This window comes from Onychomys torridus, chromosome 2 (genome assembly GCF_903995425.1).
Source record: "Onychomys torridus chromosome 2, mOncTor1.1, whole genome shotgun sequence".
In the NCBI taxonomy this organism is placed as follows: Eukaryota; Metazoa; Chordata; class Mammalia; order Rodentia; family Cricetidae; genus Onychomys; species Onychomys torridus.
Genome location: NC_050444.1, coordinates 159,957,695 through 159,980,893, shown reverse-complemented (window position 1 = coordinate 159,980,893; position 23,199 = coordinate 159,957,695). Strand labels below are relative to the sequence as shown.

General features: G+C 51.2%; 1 protein-coding gene across 1 annotated transcript in view; it reads right to left on the bottom strand.

Moving 5' to 3' along the window:
* Window positions 1-12,496: 12,496 nt before the first annotated feature.
* C2H1orf127 (chromosome 2 C1orf127 homolog) overlaps window positions 12,497-23,199 on the bottom strand; it is a 32,940-nt gene continuing 22,237 nt past the window's right edge. The window contains exons 7-12 of the mRNA XM_036177400.1: window positions 21,727-21,864; window positions 21,137-21,221; window positions 19,884-20,080; window positions 19,526-19,649; window positions 14,065-14,255; window positions 12,497-13,591 (exon numbers count right to left, since the gene is read on the bottom strand). Of these exons, the coding sequence (XP_036033293.1) occupies window positions 12,497-13,591; window positions 14,065-14,255; window positions 19,526-19,649; window positions 19,884-20,080; window positions 21,137-21,221; window positions 21,727-21,864 (1,830 nt within the window). The remainder of the gene's footprint in view (window positions 13,592-14,064; window positions 14,256-19,525; window positions 19,650-19,883; window positions 20,081-21,136; window positions 21,222-21,726; window positions 21,865-23,199) is intronic.

Sequence of the window (23,199 nt, the reverse complement as noted above, 5' to 3'; positions counted from 1 at the left end):
ACAGCTGCAGGCAGAGGCCAGCGCGGGAGGTTCCTGTCTGTGGAGCACCTTAGGAACCCACCACCACCACCACCCGCCCCTAGAAGCTGTGGCTTTCCTTGCCAACAAGGACTGGTGCTTTGTCTTAAGCTCCCATGCCACACTGGGCCAAAGGTGCAGAGAGAGTGGGGGTGGGGCTGAGGACGCCACAGCAGGCTGCACCTCTCTCCTCCCCCAGCCACAGCTTGGAAGGAAAGGGAAAACATCTCCCCCTGCCAGAGCCCCCGACCCTAATCACATCTGGTTCCCATTGGCCCTGTTTGGTTCCAATTGACTCACTTCCTGCTACCACCTCTGGGAACCCCCATTCACCAGCTGTGGGAGCAGCCCCCTCCTTCAGCCTTTAGCAAGTTCTGCCCAGTGGGGTCCCCCATGACCTGACCTTGCTTCTTGGCCTCTACCATGTACATTCTTCATCTTGTCGCCCCTCAGACCTTGACTATGGTTGCTCTCCCTGGATCTTGGAGTGTCCCGGGCTTTCACAGTACCCACTACAGCCTTCCAGATCCCACCCAGACCTTCAGGAACCCCATTAGCCTGGCCTCTCTGCTCCACCATGGGAGCTTCCGTGTACCCTCGCTGCACAGCACAATAACGTGCTGTCCTTTCCCAGATCCTTTCAGAGCAGTGCAGAGGTGAGTCTACCTGAGGGCAGTCCAACTCCCAAAGTCACTCTCAGGAACCACAAGACCTCAGGAACAGAGCTGATGGTATGTGGGATATGGACAGCATGTGGCTAATATGTGGAGGGGATTGAAGAGCATCAGGGAAGAAATGACAGTGAGCGCCAGAAGGCAGGAGGAAATCAGTGTTGGGAAAAGGGACCCAAGGCCCATGTGGACCCAGAGGAATGATGGAGGGGAAGTCCGAGTCTTTCTGGCCCCACCACTGGGTGTGGTGACAGTCCCCTGGCAGATGGCTCTCTTCAGTGCAGGTTGGTGCCCTCAGCCCTAGTCCAGTGGTAAGTGGGTATGGTTATAGTGGCAGAGCCAGACTCCAGCTCTTTGGGGACCTCAGGTCTCTGAGCAACAAGGATGGGGTTGCCACGTGGCTCCTGGGCCCAAACCCTGGCTTTGCCACTTATCAGTTGTGTGACCTTAGTTGATGCACGTCCCACAGGGCAGTCATAGTGTGTCACTAATTCCTTAACACGGTGTGCTCACCACTGAAGCTCTGTTTCGAGTGAGTGGAATGAGGGATGCCTTCCATTCCTCACAGCACTGTTCCCTGCTTCCCTGGGAAAGAGTTGAGATAATAAGCACTATTATTATTATTATTATCCATTATTATAATTATTAATATCACCCTCATCTTACAGATTCAAGAATGGCTAGGTCTCCTAGGGCTGTGGCTTGCTTAGTAGAGTATTTGCCTGGCAGGCTCAAAGCCCTGTTCTGTTCCAGCACCAGGTCAAGTGGGTGGCAGGGCACATAATCCTATATCCCACCTCCAGTGCCAGCACTCAGGAGGTACAGGCAGGAGGATCAAAAACTCATCAAAAACTCACAGTCAGTTTCATCTACAGAGTGAGCTTAAGGCTAGTCTGGGCTATATAAGACCCTGATTCAAAACAAACAAACACAAAAATAAGCAAACCCTGATCCAAGCTCACACAACAGATACGATGCAAAACCCAGACTCTGAGCCCAAAAGCCTCTTGCTATCTGTCCCTGTAGTTCAGAGGCCAGAAGTGTCCCTGAGACTTGGGATCTGATTCTACAGTCATATCCACCAGGCTTTGGACCAGATTCTGGACTGTCTGCTCATGAACACAATTCATCCGTGTCTCCCTGGAAGCCAGCATGAGACCTCTTGTCCCAGCAGCCAGCCTATCCATCCCATTCCTGAGCATCACCTGGGAGCCACATGACGAGACCCCCCTGAGCTTCAGACCCCTCATCTGCAGAATGGGAATGCAGCCTGGAGCCGAATGTTCCCAGGGGAATAAAGGGACCCTGCACCATTTTCAATTTCTTTGTCACACATTTAAAGGGGCAAAAGGGACCTGGTGGTAAAGTTAACTTTAGTAACATTGTTAAGCCCAATAGCATGCATTGTTTTCATTTCAGTGGGGGAATTGATGTAAAAATGATCGATGAACTATGCCACACCCTTCTATCATTATCCATGTGTGCTGTACTCTCGGGGACACGTCCATTTGGTCTAGCCCCATCCCAAGGTGCTCAGGAGCCGCTCATAACCATCATCCTGAGCAGTACAGCTCTTCACTGGAAGGTTCTATTCAGAGTGTGTGAGCCCCAGATCCCAGGCTGGCCCACAACGGAAAAGTATGTAGATGAAGGGTCTCAGCCACCTTGGCCCTACCTGACAGACCTCCCTTTTGCTGCACTGTGGCCCCTGCCGAACATTGCTTTCTCCTCCAGTGCTCAGGGCCCTCTGGGTACCCTGGGACCGGGACTGGGGCCCTGTCTTCTTTCTGGGAAAGAGGAGATGATGGGGAAGGACAGGCTGAGGCTGTAAGCAGCGAGCTGCTGCAGAGCCTGGCATGGGGACAGGGTTTGTTTGCACCTCTTTGAAGCCTGGAGATGAAAGCAGGGGCCCACATGGCCTGCCTTTGATTCTCTCCTCCTGGGCCCCAAGCAGCTGTAGCAGGGCCAGCACCCAGCCCTTCACTGCCCTGGGGGACAGAAGGGGCCCCTGGCCCAAGGCAGTTCTCCCCTGGGTGGCTTGGGGGTGAGTGGAGAGACTCACCCAAAAGAAATCGAGGCGGCAGCAGGTGTGACACTCAGAACTGTAGCATAACTCCACTGGGAAGGGCTCTTCAGACAGTGATGGAGCACACACCATCAGCAACCACTCCTGGGAAGAAACACAAGAGTGTGGGACCATTGGTGTCACTCACCCTGGATAAGCCTCTGCACTTCAGTAACTGTATGCATGTGTGCATGCCTGTAGAGGCCAGAGATCAATACGGCTCTCCAGCTGACTTTCTGAGACACCATTGGTCACTGAACCTGAACTTACTGATTTGGCTAGGCTGGCAAGATGCAGGTGGCCTGCTGTCTGAACCTCCTCAGCTCTGGGGTTCCAGGCACTCTGCCACATATGGCTTTTTCCCATGGGTTTTGGGAGGTCAGGTCTCTATGCTTGTTCAACAAACCATCGACAGGCCGAGCCATCTCCCCAGTGCTGGTAGATCTTTTTGAGGGATTACCATGTGTCAGTCACTGCTCTAGATCCCCTCTTGTGAGTGATGCAGAACAGAAGAAATGTTTCACATCGGAAGTGTTTGGCCATGTCATCCACCACCATTATCACTGCTTCTTCAGAATCTACTGACCAGTGCCGACCTTTGAGGGAAGGGAGCCGGCTCTGGGAAAACACTCACACCCAACCCCTCATCAGGGAGGTGAGGAGCAGTGAGAGACCACTGGCTACTAAGGGTAACTCAGAGAAGGGACATTGTGTCTAGGGCTCTAGGGTATAAGCAGTTGGAGATCATGGAATGTCCACAAAATTTTGGGGCCAGCAAGGGTGAAAGCATGTGCTTTGTTAGGAACACAGTCTCTGCAGTCCACGACACCCAGGACGCCCCCTTCGCTTCCCATAGTATAGGCCAATGGTCCCAAGCCAGACACCTGTCCACATCTACTTCTGTCCCCACAGTCTTCAGGACTGGGGCACGAGGTCTCTTCTCCGCCCAGCTCTTGCTGCCTGTTGCAGAGAAGGCAGGACCCACAGCAAAGCCAAGGCTGGGGACAGACATAACATACTCACACCAAGGGTCCCGGCTCACTCTTGCCTCACTGTCTCTACCCAATGCTGCGGTTCCCATGTCAGTAGACCAGGCTCCAAGCCCTGAGACTCTCGAACTCACCCACAGTAACGCTCCTAGGAGGAAACACAGCCAGGACTCACTGACCCAAAGTCTGTCCTTTCCACCTAATTCACTGCGGGAAGTTTGGGCCTTTTCCTTGCCATATTCACAGCAAACCCAGGCGACTCTTCGGATACCTGAAGGCCTCCAGACCAGGCCTACAGGAAGAGGAGTGATGGCCTTGCTGACAGACGTCAGGTGGAGACTACACCAACTCCATGACATCCCCCACCCACCCATCTCTACCACAGCAACCCCACAGGGCTTCATACACCCCAGGATTACTTCAGATGGAGCCCCAAAACAAAATCGTATTGCACAGTCCTCGAATGTTGCAATGTCAAAGGGCTGAACACACTGAGTGTCTTCAGGCTGCAGAGATGGCTCAGAAGGTAAAGGGGCTGGCCGCCAGGTCCAATGTCCTGACTCCCTGGGTCCCACATGGTGGAAGGCAAGACCTGACTCCTGCAAGCTATTGTCTGGCTTCCATGCCATGGTACACACATGCTCCCCTCCCTGAAATAAATAAATAGTGTAACTTTTTAATTGAATTTTCAAAAATTGTCTTCTTTTCTGGGGAGGGAGATGTATTTGTACTAACTTCCCTGAAACACCCATGGCAATGGTGTGATTTTAGCCTTTTCTTTTCATTTAAAAGTTACGTGTGTGTGTGTGTGTGTGTGTGTGTGTGTGTGTGTGTGAGAGAGAGAGAGAGAGAGAGAGAGAGAGAGAGAACACTGACATATCACATTGACATATCAAACTGACCATTGCTTAGGTTGTGGCTACATAAAGGGGAAATGCTAAGTAAATAACAGCAAAGGATGCTGGTGGGTTAGGCCCACCGTGTGAAGGCATGCAAAGATCAGTGTCCTGCCCAAATGAAGTAGGGAAGGGTGCTGGGACCCTGGCACTACTGACCATGGTGAAGACCAGGCACAGCTAAGTGTGAGCTTGTGAGAGACCAGTGAACGTTGTTCACACCACCCAGGCCCCCATCCATATCCCCCCAGGTTCCCATCCACATCCACCCAGACCCCCATGCACATCCATCCAGGCTCCGTGTTAGGGAGCCTGGAGGCCACATTGCCGCCTCTCCTCCCTGGGCTACGTGGCCCCGCAGCTGGCTGGTGTAGAGCACACATGTTTTGACTGAAGCCCTCTCCCCCCACCTCTTGAACACGCCAACATTAAAGGGAGCGTAGCTTTGTAAAACTGAAACTATAAAACGCTTCTGAAACCCAGCCCGAGGGATTAAAGAAACCACATGAAAAGGGACTAGGGCCGACCTGGACGCTGACTTCCTGTTCAGAAGTTCGCTCAACATGTGCCTCCCACCCGGGGTGGTGGTGTGGATAAGGAAGACAAGGAAGGAGGATGGTCAGGGCCAGAGGAGGCATCCAGGAGCTTCCAGTAGACCAAAGAATTGCTAAAGTGCTTCCCTTGGTGACCTCAGCAGGGTCCTTCCAGTCCTCTGACCTCCAGAGGCTCTGAGAAGGGTAGACACTGACTTTGGCTTTGAGACCCTGCCCTATAGTAACAGACAGCTCAGGAGTCACCCTGTGATCATCACCCCAGCTTCTGCCAGTCTCCTCTTCTGTCTCACTATGGTATCCACGGGCCTGGATAGTTGGCTGTGCAGGAAGTCCCTGGAGGTTCCTCCTGGCTCATCCTCCTGTCCAGCCCTGATGAGCCTCTCTGCCAGGGGCTACAGAGATAGCTCACGGAATAAAGTGCGACCGTGAGGACCTGAATTAGATCACCAGACCCACGTAAAAAAGCTGGGTGTGTGGGTTGAAGAGATGGTATAGTGGTTAAGGGCACTGGTTACTCTTTCAGAGGACCTGGGTTCAACTCCCCCAGTAACCACAGAAGGTGCCTCATAGCTGCTTGTAATGATCCAGCACTGGTCTCCACAGACACCTGCATTCATGCACACGTGTGTATCTGCACATCCACACAATCACACACACACACACACACACACACACACACACACACACACACACGCACACAATCTCCACTAGCCACAGGAGCTGACTGCAGATTCAAATATCATCTCTGTACTTCTCAACTGTGGGTCCACTCCAAGACTCTGAAACACTTAGCCTGCAGTGTTACTTAGTGGAAAGTGGTCAGCTAAATGCCAGGTGTGTGGTAAGAGGTCTATAGAGGCAGATGTTCACCGCTGCTTCTCACATCGTTGGGCAGGGCAGGCTTAGAACAGTCCTGTTAGGATGCTAGGACCTGCTGGCACAGGCAGAGCCTTGGGCTGGAAAGGGGAGAAAGGATGGTCCACACTCCAGCCTCACAAGCATGAGGTTTGGTTTCTGCCTTGCTATGTAGCCCCTCTCTGAGCCCAGGGTGTTTGGTCTTGGACAAGGGGGAAACGACAAGGCGGTCAGAGGTCTCCCCGGGCCAGTTCCAGTTTGGGGCTAGAAAACAAAGGGGGCTCTGGTCTGCCTCCACCATAGATCTTGCTCTAATGACCAAAGAAGTGTGGCAAAGACTTGAGGCTGCACACACCCTGAGTACACTCCCAATGGACACACACTCACACCCTCTACATCCCCCCCCCCCACACACACATAAATGCAGACACCTTACATGAAACACACCATGGCCACTCAGCAGCCACTCCCAGCCCCCAGCTTCACTAGAGCCCTCCCACTGTTACATAAACTCCCCGTGCCCTCCAGTGTCCCCCGCAATCACTTACCTAATATTAGGATATTAAAAAATATGGCAAGATTTTAAGAGACTTATTAAAATGCAATTAGCAGCATGTACAACCTAAGCAGGGAGATTATTTTTAAAAATGACTTGATTGTGAGGAATACCACGCACCTTCTTGAGGCCGTAAACCTGCCAATCACACACACTCTCAAATGAGGAGTTTTCCTTGCTTTCTCTTTGTCCTTCAGGATTCTCTCATACTTCCAGTGACTAGGAAGGTGGTGACCCCCAACCCACAAAATCGGCCCATTTAGACATATTTACTCTAAGACCATCTGAGAGACCCCATGGGAAGGAAGTCAGGGGTTAGTCAAGTCCAAAGCAAAACCTGTAGAAGCTGAAGAAGCCAGCCAGAGGGTGGGCAAGAGATGGAAAGCTCCTACCCTCACCACTATTGCTTAGACGAGGGTACGTACGAGGCTCTTGCTAATGGGAAACTGTTCTTTGATATGAGAAAATTGAAGACAGAAAGGCTGGAATGAGGAGGAAGACTTCCTAAGAGGAGAGTTACTGCTGACCTCTTCTGAGGGTTACACCCCAGAGGCCCTCCCCAAGCCCAGGCCCCCCTCCCGCTGCAGCAGCCACAGGTCAAGCTGGAACAGTGTGTTATGCTGCCCCCTGCTGACTGCTCTCCACATTGCAGCTCTCCTCTTAAGACCGGGAGACTAAGTTGCAGGCTCTCTTCCTGGGTCCAATGTCAATCATTCTCCCACAGGCCGGGCCATGAGGACCCCTCAAGATCTCTTCCATGACTTGAATCTGCAGGGAAACATTAACTGGAGTTGTGAGGACTTCTGTCAGACCACGGCCTCCCATGCCGCCCCACCCTAGCTTAAGGAGTTTATCAAATGCGCTTGCTACTTCCTGGCATTAGGCTCCCCCTGGCACTTTTATCCCAGCCATAAAAAGGCTATTTCATTGAGAAATAAAGTCCCATCTCACTGACGTGTAACTCCTTTCAGAGCTCTTACTCAGCTGCCAGGCAAAATTTATGCTTCCTGGATGCTCTCTCTTGTGATTGCAACTGGAAATTGGGCAGAAAGCTGGAAGGCAGGTCTCCTTTCTGGCCAATGGACAATGCGTGCTTGTTTCTTTGGTCTGAGTAATCCTGAGTATCCAAGGTGTGCTGGAAGGATTCCCTGCTTCAGAACAAGAAGACCATGGTAGAAGCCCTTGAGTTGCTATGTGACCTTGGGCAAGGCCATAAGTCTCCGTTTCCTCCTCTGTGAAATGGGAAGAAGCATTTCTTCCTTCCTCAGAGGGTTGGTTCTGTATGCAGTGGGCAGAGAGAGGTGGCAAGTCTTTGGAAACAGAATGTCGCCTTTATTCTGGAGGCAGGGGAGTTCTCTCTCTCCCTCCCTCCCTCCCTCCCTCCCTCCCTCCCTCCCTCCTTCCCTCCCCTCTCTCTCATGTGTGCAAAGGGGCAGCTGAATCCTCTAAAGCTCCTTTAGAATACCAACTGCTAGAGGGCACCGACTGAATTTCTTGATCTGTCATTTGGGGTGTGGTCTGATTTGTTCCCTTCTGCAATGCCGCACTGGACAGTGGAAATTGAGCTCCGTTCCCAGTTCAAGAATTTGCATTTCTAAGCTGAGCATGGTGGGGGCATGGCTTTAGTCTATCTCATCAACTAACTAGGAGGTGGAAACAGGAGGATCAAGAGTTCAAGGGTAGCCTCAGCTACAAAGTGGGTTCAAAGAGCATGACTCCCTGTCTCAAAAATAATTAGTAATTTGTGTTTCTAGTATTTTCCAGGGAGTGCTGGTGTTGCTCGCTGGGGACCTCACTGTGAGAACCAGTTCTGAAGGCCATGGCACTGGGGTATGGGATGGTTCACCCTAGGTCTCAGAAGAGGAGAGAGAGCTGAAGAGAGGAGACAGGACTGAGATGTAGTTCAGTCTGCTAGAGTTCTTGTTTCGTTCATAAAGCCTTGGGTTCCAAGTCCAGCCTTACATGACATAAAGCAAGGTGGCTCATGCCTGTAATCCCAGAACTCAGGAATAGAGGCAGGAGGATCATGGGTTCAAGGTCATCCTGAGTTACACAGTGAGTTTTGAGACTGTCTTTTTATGTTTGCCAAAGAATAAGCAAAGGGGAGTGGTTATGGAGAAGAAGAGGTGACCTGTGGCTGGGTACTTAAGAACAACCTTCTGACCTGCTGTCATCCTGCCTGGCTTCCTCTGATGCCTGTAGCAGCACACACACACACACACACACACACACACACACACACACACACACACTCGGGCACACCAAACCCAGACGTGAAAGAAGCAAGGGCGAGGCAAGCCCTGGGCTGGCCTTCATTTCTGCCGACAGATGACCAGCCTTATCCTCGGTCAAAGGTTCCAGCCATCCAGGATCAGCAAGTGAACTGACTGACTTGAGGTCATACCAGTCCTGCGTGGGACCAGTCTGGTCCCCTGACAGCCAGAAGAAAGCTCTCCCCACCACACACACAGCCTCTCTGGTTACTCAGTAATTTGGAGAATTACTGAGTTGATAACTACAGCTCCAGTTTAAGTAAGATTCAAATACCCAGCAGAGACTTGCAGCCAACCCTAAAAGAGTGTGCTGTGGCAGGAAGCCATCACAGGAAGCATTGAAAATCTGAGAGTTCGGGGTCACGGGCTTGGTGCTCACAGAGGCAAACCCAGCCATGCCCTGGCCCTATGTTAACTACTCCACAGAACAGACAGGAAAGAAATACAATGTGTGCATACTGGCTGTGGCCTCTGCATACTCACTGGGGAGAAAATGAGAACCCAAGGCACCCATAATGTCTAATCACATCGAATAGCCTGAGCTGGCCAAGACCCCCACCCCCAACCCCAGCACAACCATCCCTTCCAAGATGTCACGGCACATAGACGCATCAGGCATAAACAGATGCCTGCAAGACCTGGGAGGTCTCGGTAAGAAATGAGATGTCCTCAAGGCAGGGGCAATGTTCACAAACATGCCTGCCCTAGCCCCAGCATTGGTCATGGGTACCATTCTGGCCGTGGTACATCAAGAATTGGGGGGGTCACAGAGCCGGTGTTGTCACATCTTAAAAGAGAACAGGAGTCCCGCACAGAACCCCGAGCACTCTCTAATTAAAGAAGACTGTCTCACTTTTGAGAGGATCAGGAGAGTGGGGTGAGGGGACAGGAAAGTCTGCCTATGGTTTGTTCCGGCTGGAAATCGCACCCAGAGCGGAGTCCAGTTCATGCCCAGGCTCTTCCTGCCTTGTGAATTGCTGAACCACTTACAGTGATTTGCTTTTATTATTTAGACATAGTCTCATATATCACAAGCTGGTCTCCAATGTGCCAGGCAGTTTAGAATGGCCTTGAACATCCATCCACTCTGGAGTGCTGGGATTCCAGGTGTGTGCCACCATGCCTAGTTTATGCACTGCTGGAGACTGAACCCGGGGCCTCAAGCTAGGTGAGGGCTCTACCTACTGAGCTACATCCTCACCCTGAGCCAATGACCTCATTGACTCCATTCCCTTCATCTGGTGTCCGAGGCTGCAAATGGGAGAACACACAGAGGACTTGGGAAAGAGCCTCGAGTCACAGAACTTCAGGCTGTGCCCGTGCCTCGCTCTGTGATGTCCGAAGCTAGGCAGCCCTGAAGTGGAGAAGAGGAAGAGTGAGTGGGGGCAGAAACAGAGACAGGCACAAAATGGCTCCCAGGAGCAATACTATAGCAAGGATGAAGATCCACAATGGAAGGCGTGCCCTGTCTCCCAGCAGCCCCATCTCATGAATCATTAGAACACGGGTGGCACATCATCCAGAAGGCTCCTCTTTCCTTCTAGTAGTGCAAGCAAGTCCTGAACAGCCCCTGTTCTCCATGCTCCTGGCTGCTGCTCTTGTCCCTCTGGCCAACTACTTAGCGATGGCCACCTTTCTAAGATATCCACCTAAGGCCACTTGTCTCCTAAAGGTCTAGCCTTATTAGGTGCCCACTGAGTCAGAGTGAAACTCTGTCTCCTTCTAGGCACTCAAGCCCTACAGGTTCCCTACCTTCCATACCATCCTGCTTAAACACCTTCTTCAATGACCTTTCTGTCCCTCCAGACTACCCAGTCCCCTTGCAATTTCTGTCACTCAGCCTAGATGACCTCACCCAACTACTTCTTCTTTACTTTTTTCAGTGGGAGGGATTGTTTGTGCTTATCATGTTTGAGACAGGGTCTCACTGTAGCCCCTGGTGGCCTCAGCATCCTGAGCACTGGGATCACAGGCCTGTGCCACCGTCCCCCTAGCGCCTGGCTTCCTTGGCTTTCTGAGTTTGCCTCTGACCTTCTCCTTGGTGAGTTCTCACATTCTTACTCAAAGCAACATCACCCCACCCTGCCCGCTGCTTGCTTGGTTCTCTTCTGAGTGCTGGGAAACATCTGAAATTGCTCTGTGTGGTTATTATACCTCCAATCCTAGAATAGACACAGAGAGAAGGGGTGATTGGGACTTTCCTCTGTCCGGAGGGCCTCCTTACAGCTGGAATGGTACCTGGTACAAAGGAGTGGCTCCATGGACATCTGTCAAGGGATGGAGTCTTGAACACACACAGTGGAAGGGGGGTGCACTGTCTGCAGAATGGCCTTGAGCCCAAGGCATCAGGCTGGGCTCTGAACACTGGCCTCACTAGCACCTGAAGGTCTGCCATAGTGGGATCCCTGGCTCCTGTGAGTTGACATAGACCCAGGAGAAGCCAAGACCGCTCAGTGGTGTGTCCAGGATGTGGGACCCGGGGTGCCTTCTCTTGGCTTCCTCCTCTAGGTGTCAGGCTTGCCTTGGCATGGGGGCCACCTTCTGTGGGCAGCAGTTACCCACAGGGGATGCTCCTGGTTGGGGGCAGGGAAGGGGGCTGGCCTTGGAGTCACAGTTCGGATTCAAGAAGGGAAATCATCCGAGCTTTTAAAAAATTAAATGGAGTCAGTAATTTGATTTCAGAGAGAAGCTGAAAACCTTGTAATGGCAGGGCCAGCTCAATTCCGTGGCGAAAAGGAAAAGCCTTAAATGGGGCTATTAAGCTTTTGCCTGGGATGGATCTGCCTGGAGAAAGAGGAAGGAGGGGGGCATGCAGGGGGAGAAGTCATCTTCGAGGTAGGGACCGTTTATCAGCCAAGACAACCCTGATTATTTATTTATTTATTTAGTTTGCGTTCTGAGCGGGCACTGCCGCCGGCCTCCTCTTCTTGGCTGCATTTCAAATCCCACTTCCAGCCACAGGTCGGCCTGGAGGCACTGCCCTCTGGGGGAAGCACCAAATGGGGTTCCGGCCCAGGCCACAGCTGGGCTTCTGGGCCACTGAGTTTGGGAGCTCTGGGTCACTGCAGGTCAATGGGTGTGTCCAAGCCAGAAGGGTACCAGCTGCTGCCATAGAAACCACAGAAAGCAAGGCAGAGACATCCATCCTCATCCCTGGGGATCCCAGCATGCTTGTGCAGGGCTCGGTGCTCAAAACTTTACGCCATCCTTGTTCGCCCCCTTCAATAACCTCACTGGGGAGGACCTAGTATCATTTCCACTCAATTGATGGGGAAACTGAGGCTCAGGAAGGCTAGTGCCCTGCTAAGGTCACAGAGCTAGAGTGGAGACCCTGGGACCAGAGTCCTAGGCATGGGTGGGCCTGGCTGTAAGGTCTGCACGCTGCCCAGATTTAATAGTGAGATGTAAAACACAGCTGGACCAGCTCAGGGAGGCCAGCGGCCCTTGTCCTGTCACAGAGCTCTTCCTGAAGGGAAGTGTGAGCATACCAAACGATGTCCTCCCTTTCCTTTGCTCCTCCCCTCCCTAGACACTCCTATGACTCACTCCTGAAGCTTCTAGAAAAGGACCTCTCAAAGTACCCCTCCACATGTGCTAAAGTTCAGGAAGCTGATGGCTCTCAGGGGTCAGCCTGGCCTCCATCGGCTCTTGACCACTGGAGAGGGGGGGTCCCAGGCTCACCAGAGTGGGGCAATGTGGTTTCTGTAGGAGCCAGAAGGCTTTGGGTGTGTTGAGGCAGGGGGCTGGTTGTGTGTCCAGCCCACGGCTCATGCCAGCCCTCGGGCCGTATAGGTGCTGACTCAAGCTGTAGGGTTCTGTCTGTACCTCCTTCAGGAGGGGTTGCAGGCTTCTCAGAGGTGGAAGCCAGAAGGTCCCTGGCAAGTGTTGTCTGGGGAACTGCTGGGTTCACCCTGTGCCTCCCAGAGAGCTCTGGACTTGGGGTCACCAGATGGGCACTGGCATCTGGCTGCCTCCCTCTTGGGTTGGTGAACGTGACATCAGTCTCTGGCAAGATAATGAGTCCCAGACCTTCCATGCCCTGTCTTGGTTCTGAGGTTGACAGCTCCAGGTACCCTCTGACCCCCTCTCCAGTGGGATCACGGTCATTCTGCAGTGGTCCCTCAGCCTTGATTATTGGTAGTACCTCCTGAGGCCTTCTGGAAGCATGGTGGAAAATCAAACCCTCTTCAGCCAGGCTGCTCATGAAGGGCCTTGTCAATGGTGGGAGCTCCTCACTGATGTGGGCAGGCTCCCTTAGAGTGGGATCCACGGACTCCGTTGATTTCAAAGTCTCTCTTGACAATTTTCCCAGTGGGAAGGGACTTCCTGATGGCTGAGCAGGACCCTGCCCAGCCATCACAGCTCGTGGAACTTCGGTTAGGGGAACAGATGGTTCAGAACCCAAGATCATTTGGGGCCCATCAGATCTCCAGGAAGGCCACAGAGGAGAGGGGACTTCTGAAGGCGAATGTGTGGTCATGGAAGTGCGAGACAAGAAGACCCACGGTGAGGGTCTGGGGGCAGCCTGGGAAGCTTCCATGTGCTCTAAGGAGAGTGTCGCTGGAGTCTGGGGATGTGGAATTAAGTCTGCTTTCTTTGGAGGAGTCTGAAGACCACGATGCTCTTGCATTGTACCGGGGGAAGGGGAAGCAGTGGAGACCCAGCCTTCTCCCTCAGGCCCAGTTGTTTGCAGGAATGGCACTGCCTGTTCCAGCTGCAGAGAGAGGAAAAGCATCAGAATGAATGCATATGGCCCTGGCCACCCTGTGAACCTCAGCCCAGAGAAGGATATGGGGGCAGTGGCCTCAGGCTGGCTCCTAGACCTGGCTTTAGGACCTTCACCTTCAGACTGTGGGAGCGTGCCTCGGTTTTCCACCCCCTTGTGAATACAGCTGCTGTCTCTACTGCTCCTTCAATCACATCTCTCAAGACTCAAAACGGGGAGAGCCAGGTAGGACAGATGAAAGGGCTCTGCCCTTAGGGGGAAGCACTCTAGGTCCCACTTTCCCTGAGAAACATTCAGAATTTGAGGAAGAAATGTGAGTGGGGGGAGGGGCTTAAAGTGTGGCTGTCCTTGAATGAGGGTGTTGAAAGAAAGGCTTAGGCCCAGTTGAGGCCATCACTGCCTCATGGGCACCAGACTCTCGGGTCGGGAACAGCACGCAGAGGACACGGCTGTGAATTTGCCTTGGTGTTTTCTTTAGCAGGCTGGTGCACAAAACGCTGAAGGGTCTCATCCTGGGCAGCCATTCGTGGGATCTGGAACTGGGGAGAGGCTGCAGATGGCACTTCTGCGGAAGCAGTCTCCCATCCAGGGGACAGGGTGGGTAGAGCAGTCCCTGGTGCGGCTGTTGAGACAAGCGACTCTTCTCTTGAACCTTCCAAAATGGAAAGCAGAAGTCAGCCTTCCCCCTCAGGAAGTAAAATCTCCCTGACATCAGCCATAAAGGTCATGAGCATTCATGCCCTTCCCCACGGAACGCAAGCCTGTGGTCAATACCCAGCACTGAGTTAGGAGCTGCCCTCATGGCTGAATCTCACAGACCTTTAACATTAAATTACATATGCTAGAAATACAGCTAAGTTGGTAGAATGCTTGCCTCAGCATGTACAAGGCCCTGAGTTCAATCCTCCAGCATGACATAAACCAAGTATGGTGGTATGAACCTGTAATCCCAGCAACTCAGAAAGTGTTGGCAAAAGGATCAGAAGTCCGAGGTCATCCTTGACTAGACAGCAAGTTCTAGGCCAGTCTGTGTTGGAGACTCTGTTTCAAAAACTAACAAACTTAAAATACATATGTAGTGGATAGCCATCCCAGCATTGGCCTGGAAGTTCCAACCCCCATTGAGGCTTCGGTAATGGTCACGCCCACAAGGCAGGGCGGAGGAGGAAGCAGAAGACCAAGGATCGGGAGGAGGTGGCTCTCTTGGTTCCAGGACCCTGGACACTGGAGGTAGACCGAGCAGAGTTCTCCAGAGAACACCGCCGGACTGCACCATACCTTTGCCAGACCCTACCCCTTCATTTGTAAGTTACCCCACAAAATAAACCTCCCTTTTAACTATGAGGAGTGGCCTTAATAATTTCACCAATATACATAAATCCAGGGTCTCTGCAAAGATCGCCTGACCCCAACTCACTGCCCAGCCTGGATGTTACCAGTTGGTTTCATTGCAGAGCCATCTCCTATTTTGAGGCCCAACCCCAGAAATCAATCAGAACTGGGTAATGTTGCCAGCCTGACTAATCTCAGGTTAACCAGCCCAAGTACTGTTGATGTCCTAGAACAGACCATATTGTCCTATGTGTTGGGGAGCATCTTGTACATTTTAAGATGTCAGTAGCATCCCTGGCCTCTGGGTACCAGATGCCGGTGGCATCCTCCTGACATGCTAAGTTGCAACTCCTAATCCACAGGTCTAGTACAGCCATTTAACCTTCTTGGTTCATGCTGTGAGGTGGTTGAAATGGTGAGGTTTTGTAGAGATTTTGTTGTGTGGTTATGTTTGAGACGACAGGACTTCCATATGTAGCCCAGGCTGGTCTTGAACTCGCTGTCCTTACTATGTTGGCCTCCAAGCTCTGAGATCACAGATAGGAAACACTCTTGGAGAACACTTTCTATAATCAGCTTCACACAGAAAAATGAACAGACTTGGCCACCATTCCTTACAAGGCAGAAATCTCTCAGATGTGTCTCCAGAGACATCAGGCCTGTCTCTTTTGGGGGAGTCTGGGGGCTCCTGCTGCTCAGACTGCCTACCACTCCTTCCTATGCTAGACCTCACTGCTACTTTATCACCTTCCCCTAGGTCCTGGATGTCCTTCCTCACCCTCACTGGTTTATACTTCTTATCTGACCCCGCCAGCATTTCCATCCAGGTCCTCTCCCTCACATAGTAAAACTTTTTATTACAGGGAAACACACGTGCCACCCCGCGCGCGTGTGTGGAGGTCAGAGGACAACTTGCATGGGTGAGTCACTTCTTCCCTCTTCCATGTGAGTCCAGAAGGTGGAACTCAGGCTGGCAGGCTCGGCAGCCATCACCTTTTCCTGCTGAGCCATTTTGTTAGCCTTCCTTCAGTCTTCAGAAGATGAAGACAGCTGTCACCACACCCCTACGGCCACCGCCACGCCCCCACCGTCATCGCCACGCCCCCACTGCCACTGACTTTCTTTTCTGGGGCTGGGCACCCCACTTACTCCATCGCTCTCAGAAGCTGCTATCTGAAACAGTTAGGATGCTCTTAAACACTGTTTGTTTGAGTTTGGTTTTCATTTTGTCGGGGAAGAGGGAGACTTTTCAAAATCTACTGTCTGGGGCTGAAGAGATGGCTTGATGGTTAAGAGCACTGGCTGCTCTTTCAAAGGACCTACACTCAGTTCCCAGCAGCCACATGGTCACTCACAACCACCTGTCACTCTAATTCCAAGGGATCTGATGCCCTCTTCTGACTCTGAGGGCATAAACATGATCCATAGGCACACATGCAGGCAAAAACCCATGTGCAAAAAAAAAAAAAAATTAACGAAAGTCTAAATGGAAAGTTCAGGAACCAAAGGCACGTAGGTGACCTGTTAATAGTGTACTCATGAGTCACAATATTAACAAAGAAAAACATTTTGTAATAATTCCTGGTGAAAATCATCAGGTCTAAAGGCACTTGTAAGTGGTTGCTAAAAGCGAAGGCTGGAGAAGAAAACCTGTGTGAGACGCAGCCCCTGGTCTCTAGGCTCCTAGGCTTCAGGGAAAGTCAGGAGCGAAGAGGGGAAACTATAAAAAGAACAGAAAGCTCTAGAAGCTGCCGGGAGGTACAGAGGAGGTGCGCTGGGGACCAGGGAGGGGAGAGATTCATTCTGGCTGCTGATATGAAATTAATAAAACCAGAAAGGGAACATTCTTTTCCTGTGTAAATCTTCCCAGGGAGGGAAAAAATCCTCCTAAAATGTTTTTATTGCTGCTGCTATTTTTGTTTTTTATTCATTATCTCCCTGTGAACAACCTACCTACCCCTCAGAGGCCAGGACAAAGTGCACCTCATCGTCAGCATCTCCTCCTGAGTCCACCTGCCCTCCACAAGATTCCATAGAAATCTCTTATCTCCCCTTCCAGGCTGCTGGAGAGACCCCTGTCTGGTGGCCTCTGCTCCCTCCCAGCTCTCTCTCCCATTGCAAGCGTTTGCTGAATCCTGGCCGGGTAGAGTTCCAACCCTCCCTTCCCAAAATCAATATCAGTGCCGCAGGAAACTGTTAAAACAAAAGCAGCCGAAACATGTAAAAACTTTTGAGAAATATTTCCATTTTTAGCAGACGGTTAGAACTCGACCCGTCCTCACACCCCACCCCCCAACCCATCCTGCCTTTGTCTTTGTTTCTAATTCTGAGTTTGGGGCTAGATGTGGTAGGCAGTCCCCCTTTTAATCTTTAAATATAGTTCTGAATATAATTACATTTTTATGCAGCACCGAGACATCATATCCTGGTAACGGGGCATTCTTGCACTATTAACATCTGAGTTCAATCTCCTTCCCGTCTGTCTTCTATTGAGGACAGTTAGGAAGTCTGAGATGAAAGTGATTGACATCATTTATGAATTATGTGTATTTCCTCGTGCTGGATCTGAATGGGTTTTGCTCCTGGTGGTTTTGCATGTGTGAATACCAGGTTGTTTGGTAGTCCGGCTTTCACTGAAACCCTGCTTCAAGACAAGGTTGTAGCATCCCATGTGGAACTCGCACACACAGTGTTTACAGGGCAGCTCGCCTTGGATGAAGGATGAATGCAGAGTCCAGGACTCTCTGCCAAAGAGTCTGAAGCACTGACTGACCTGAGGGACTGGAGCCCAGGGATGGCGGGACACACCAAAATGTACAGGTGCTCTCCTGAGTCACCTTCTGAGGAAGTGTTGTGACAGGCTCTGGGATCCTTAAGTTCCAGATTTGGGGGGAAAAAACAAAAAACTGAAGTGGGAACTAGGGATGTAGCTCAGTGGCCAGAGTGGTTGCCTAACACACATGAAGCCCTGGGTTGGATCCCCAGTCCTTCATAAACCGACCAAAGTGGCATATTCCTGGAACCGCAACTCTTTTTTTTTTTTTTTTTTTAAGATTTACTTATTATTATACATAGTGTTCTGTCTGCATGTATGCCTGCAGGCCAGAAGAGGGCGCCAGATATCACTATAGATGATTGTGAGCCACCATGTGGTTGCTGGGAATTGAACTTGGGTCCTCAGTGCTCTTCACCTCTGAGCCATCTCTCCAGGCCCTGTAACCTCAACTTTTGTGGGCTAGATGCAGAAGGACCAGAAATTCAACATGATCTTTGACTATGTGGTAAGTTCAAGGCCAGCCTGGACTAAAGGAGTCTGCCTCAAACAAAACAAAACAAAACTGAGACAACATTCAGAGAAGTGACACACCCCTGCCAACTTGGCACCTGGGATGCAGAGGGAGTTTCAGATCACCCAAGGCTACACATGAAGACTCTTTCTCAAAATAAAAACAAGCCAGGTGGTGGTAGCCCACGCCTTTAATCCCAGCACTCAGGAGGCAGAGGCAGGTGGATTTCTGTGAGTTCGAGGCCAGCCTGGTCTACAAAGTGAATGCCAGGACAGCTAAGACTGTTGCACAGAGAAACCCTGTCTCAAAAAACCAAAAGTAAATAAAAAAATAAAAACAAGGGTCAGTCAGTAAAGTGTTTACCACACAAGAATAAATATGAGAACCTGAGATCAGATCTCTAGGTCCCTTCTTTGAAAATAAAAATAAAAATAAAAAGCCTTGGAGCTGGAGAGATGGCTCAGTAGCTAAAAGCACTGACTGCTCTTCCAGGGGACCCAGGTTTGGTTCCCAGCACCCACATGGTAGCTCATAACTGTCTGTGACTCCAGTTCTATGGCATCAGAATACTTCCCTGTGCACCAGATATGCATGCAGGCAAAACACTTATGCACATAAAATTGAAACAAACAAACAAATAAACAAACCTAAAAGTCCTGAAAATCCCTATGCACCTGTAATCTTAGCACTCGTGAGGCAGAGACCGGAGGATACTTGAAGTTTGCTAGCTGGTCAGACTAGCTGACTAGAAAAGCTCAAGGCTCAGTGAGAGACTCTGTCTCAAAAAAAAAAAAAAAAACAAGTTAAGGGCTGGGGATTTAGCTCAGTGGTAGAGTGCTTGCCTAGCAAGCGCAAGGCCTTGGGTTCGGTCCTCAGCTCCGAGGGAGAGGGGAGAGGAGTTGATTGAGTAAGGTAGACACTGGATGTTAACCTTTGGCTTCCATATCCCTGTGCACATAAAACACACACACACACACACACACACACACACACACACACACACACACACACACACACACACACACACACACACACGCTCAAGGCTGAGCTGGTTAGTTGATGCAATCCTCCCTCTGTCTTCCATCCACAGCCAGGGACCTTTTCACCATCCAGGACCTAGACCTCTCTTTACCTCAGCTAGTTCCAGCAGCATGCCTGACAGAAATGCTAAGCTTCGTAGATGTGGGAGCTCAGTCTAGACAATAAAATACTGCCAAAGGAGAACGAAGCCAGAGCAGGGAACGAGACCTTGTATGGCATGTACCTGTCACCAGCAGACATGTTTTCAGGGTTTCTCACTTACCCACACACTGGAAAAAGTTCTCCACTGTCCAGTGCACTGGGGAGACCATCTCTGCAAAGGCCAGGCTCAGGTCTATCCTGTAGAAAGCTCGTGTCCCTAGGGATTCTCTGGCCTCTGGGCATGGCTGTGGGACAGCAAGGCATTGGTTACATGTGATGAAATACATCCCATGTCCTATGGCTGTCCCTGTTGGGGCCATCTCCAAAACAAAACTGAGCTTCCAGGGCATAAAAGGTGAGGCCAACACCCAGCCAGCGCCCAAAGACCTGCTGTGTGCATTTCTGACTTCGAGTGATACCCATAGCCCAAGCAAGAGGCCTCAGAGGAAGCAGTGAGGCCAAGCCACCAGGACACCGACCTGGTCCTGGAGCAGCAGCGGGGCAGGGACGCTGACCACCACGAAGTCTCTGTCCTCCGTCACTGTGAAGGTGTGGGACTGGTGTACCTCAAGGAATCTGGGGCTCAGAGACTCTCCCACATGCAATCCTCTTCTGACCAGACCCAGTCTCTGTTTGGGAATGTGAACTGAGATCTCTGACCCTGGCTGAGACAATGCTGCAACCAGAGGGAAACATGATCCAGAAAATGAGCTTCAGGCATGCAGGGTCTTAGCCAGAGCCACACCTGTGACCAGCCCCGCACACGACTCAATTTACTTTGACATTGGGACTTGATGTCCCGAGACCATGCCTGCGTGGCCAAAAAAAAGAAGGAAAAAAAGGCCACCCTGTCTAGCTCTCAGAGGGTGCTGCTGCCAATCGAGAAGTCACTGGAAAAGCAGGTACCAGGAGCAGGATAGTCTTCCTCTGCCAAGACTGTATTCCATGACCCTGCCTGGTGCCCCTCCCATTACAAGCTGCTGGTAGGAAATAATTCATATCAGTTGTTTACACTTTAGCAAGAATTCTGTTGTGTCAGCCCTCTCCCGGGGACACTCTGACCAGCTCTGCAGTTGCTAAATGAAAGCATTTGTCTCCAAATAAAGATGTTTCAAATAGTAACAACAGGGCAGGAGATGTGTATGGACTTGGCAAGGCCATCCCCCAAGGCCCCTGGACTCCCCAGAGTTCTCATTCTGAAACTTAATCTCATGATGAAATTCTAATCAGACCTGCAGTGTCCCTCATCTCTCATCTACCCACACAGGACAAAGCCTTTGATCCATCTAACTTTGCATAGTGAGATCTTTAGAATCTAAACTCCCTAGAGGTCAGCAGACTCTGGGAGCTTCCAGACTCCGGGCCTCTCCACACTGAAGAAGGTGCATGGGAGGAAGAGCATTGCCTCTAAGTCTTGCAGAGGAAGACCACAAACCCGAATTTCCCATCTTTGTCCTCACAGTCCCTAGGGCCTGCCGCGGGCCCTCGAAAGTCCCCGGCTCGCAGGTCTGCATCCCTCAGTAGACAGTGCTGTTCACAGGTCACGCTTCACACGTCCTTGCAAACACCTCTCAGCACCAAGCATTTCAGAAGTCCTCAGTCAAGGTTGGGGTGAAGAAGAGGTGAGGCAGAGCGGGGCAGGGGGACAAGGTGTTGGGCAGAGGAGAGGAAACAGAAGTGGCAGGCAGTGTTAAAGTCAGAGATGGGCATTAGGGGCACTCCTGGGTCTTACCCAGTGGGCAGGCAGCCTTGAGGGAGTAGGCATAGAAGCCGCTCACCAACCAGAGAGGCAGGAGCTCCAGGGAAGTGTTCCAGACCTGGGGAAGCAGGAAGATCCCCCTGCGGCCACTGTTCTTTCAGAGGCACGCTCTCTCTGTAAGTGCCCACCCTACCCACTCCACTTTCCATCTCACCTCGGAACAAAGCCCCTGGAGTCAGAGCCCAAGCCAGGGCCTGTTGCCCCAGCACAACCAGGAAATATTATTTAGCCAGGATATTTTTAGCAGGAAGCAAGCTCGGAGCAAATGTCATGTGAGCCATCTTCTCTTACACGGCAACTTTGGGCTATTTAAAGAGATGGTAATTATGCCCCTGCCACCATGATCAGGACGCGCTGAATACATGATTGCCGGAGCCCCTCATCTGCCGAGCAGAGCACTTTACGCTAATGGGGCCCAATTTTCGAAGCCGCCTGCCTAAATCTGTCCAGTCTCACAGGTGGACACGTGAACTGGCACTTCAGGGTGAAAGAGTGCTCACTCCTTGGGGTGTCAGGCTGTAGGGCCCCCTCAAGCCTGGCATAGCCCGCTGTCCACGACTGACCTCCTGCCTCTGAAGAAGTTCTTGTCTTGGGCTTTGGATGGTGACTGTGCTGGCACCAATGTCCACATCTAAGCCCATCAAGCTGGCATCCTCCAGAGAAGCCACCAGCTCCCCTCGAAGGGACAGCAACCACGGGGTCTGAAGACAGAAGGCAAAAGTCACAATACAGCTGACCAGAAGACATGCTCATTTGGAGTCAAGGAGCATGGGTACGGGGAAGGGGGCACTCAAAAGGATGACCGGGTCATGGAAAGGATCAACTGGCCAAGGGGTAGGACAGCAGCTAAAGATGTTGATACCCTCATATTTCAGGGGAGTACACCTCTTATGGAGTGCTTAGAGCACAGATGAACATGAGCAGGGCCAGCCACTCAGCCTGTATACTATCCAGGCCGGCATAACTGGCAGCCTGTTGTCCTGGGCTCTCATTGCCACTCTGTGGTAGGACACGGTCAATTGGGGTTTTTTGAATAAAGATGGGCGCCTAGTAATGCAAGAGGTGCAAAGAGGGGGCTGGAGAGATGGCTCAGAGGTTAAGAGCACCGATAGCTCTTCCAGAGGTCCTGAGTTCAATTCCCAGCAACCACACGGTGTCTCACAAGCATCTGTAATGAGATCTGGCACTCTCTTCTGTATACATAACAAGTAAATAAATCTTTAAAAAAAAAAAAAAGAAAAAGAGGGGTTGGGGATTTAGCTCAGTGGTAGAGCGCTTGCCTAGCAAGTGCAAGGCCCTGGGTTCGATCCTCAGCTCTGGAAAAAGGAAGGAAGGAAGGAAGGAAGGAAGGAAGGAAGGGAGGGAGGGAGGGAGGGAGGGAGAGAGAGAGAGAGAGAGAGAGAGAGAGAGAGAAAGAAAGAAAGAAAGAAAGAAAGAAAGAAAGAAAGAAAAGGAGGTGCAGGAGGAAGCACTCCCAGTCCAGGACTAGGGACAAATGGCATGCATGGATTCCAAAACTCAGAGGGACATGAGGCGAGGAAGGGTTGGCTCTTTCCCAGGAAAGACCTCGACCAGGAGAAAAAGTGGATGTCTGATATAGTGGTGTATGCCTATATTCCTAACACTTGGGAGTGTGAAGCAGGGGGATTTCCCTGATTTAAATAACAACCTGGGCTATATAGTAAAACCTTGTCTCAAAACAACAAAAACTGGGGGCTGGGGCATCGCTCAGTTGGAAGAATGATGCCTAGCACACCCTGGGTTTGATTCCCCCAAACTGTTTAAAAAAAAAAAAAAAAAAGGCCAGGCAGTGGTGGTACACACCTTTAATCCCAGCACTCTGGAGACAGAGGCAGGTGAATATCAAGTTTGAGGCCAGCCTGGTCCACAGAATAAATTCCAGGACAGCCAGGGAAGGGCTACACAGAGAAACCTTATCCCAAAAGAAAAGAAAAAAGGCATGGTGGTGCACACCCACTCAAGGAATAGCCAACAGCAAGATGCTTCAGTAAAGACACTTGCTGCCAATGACCTGA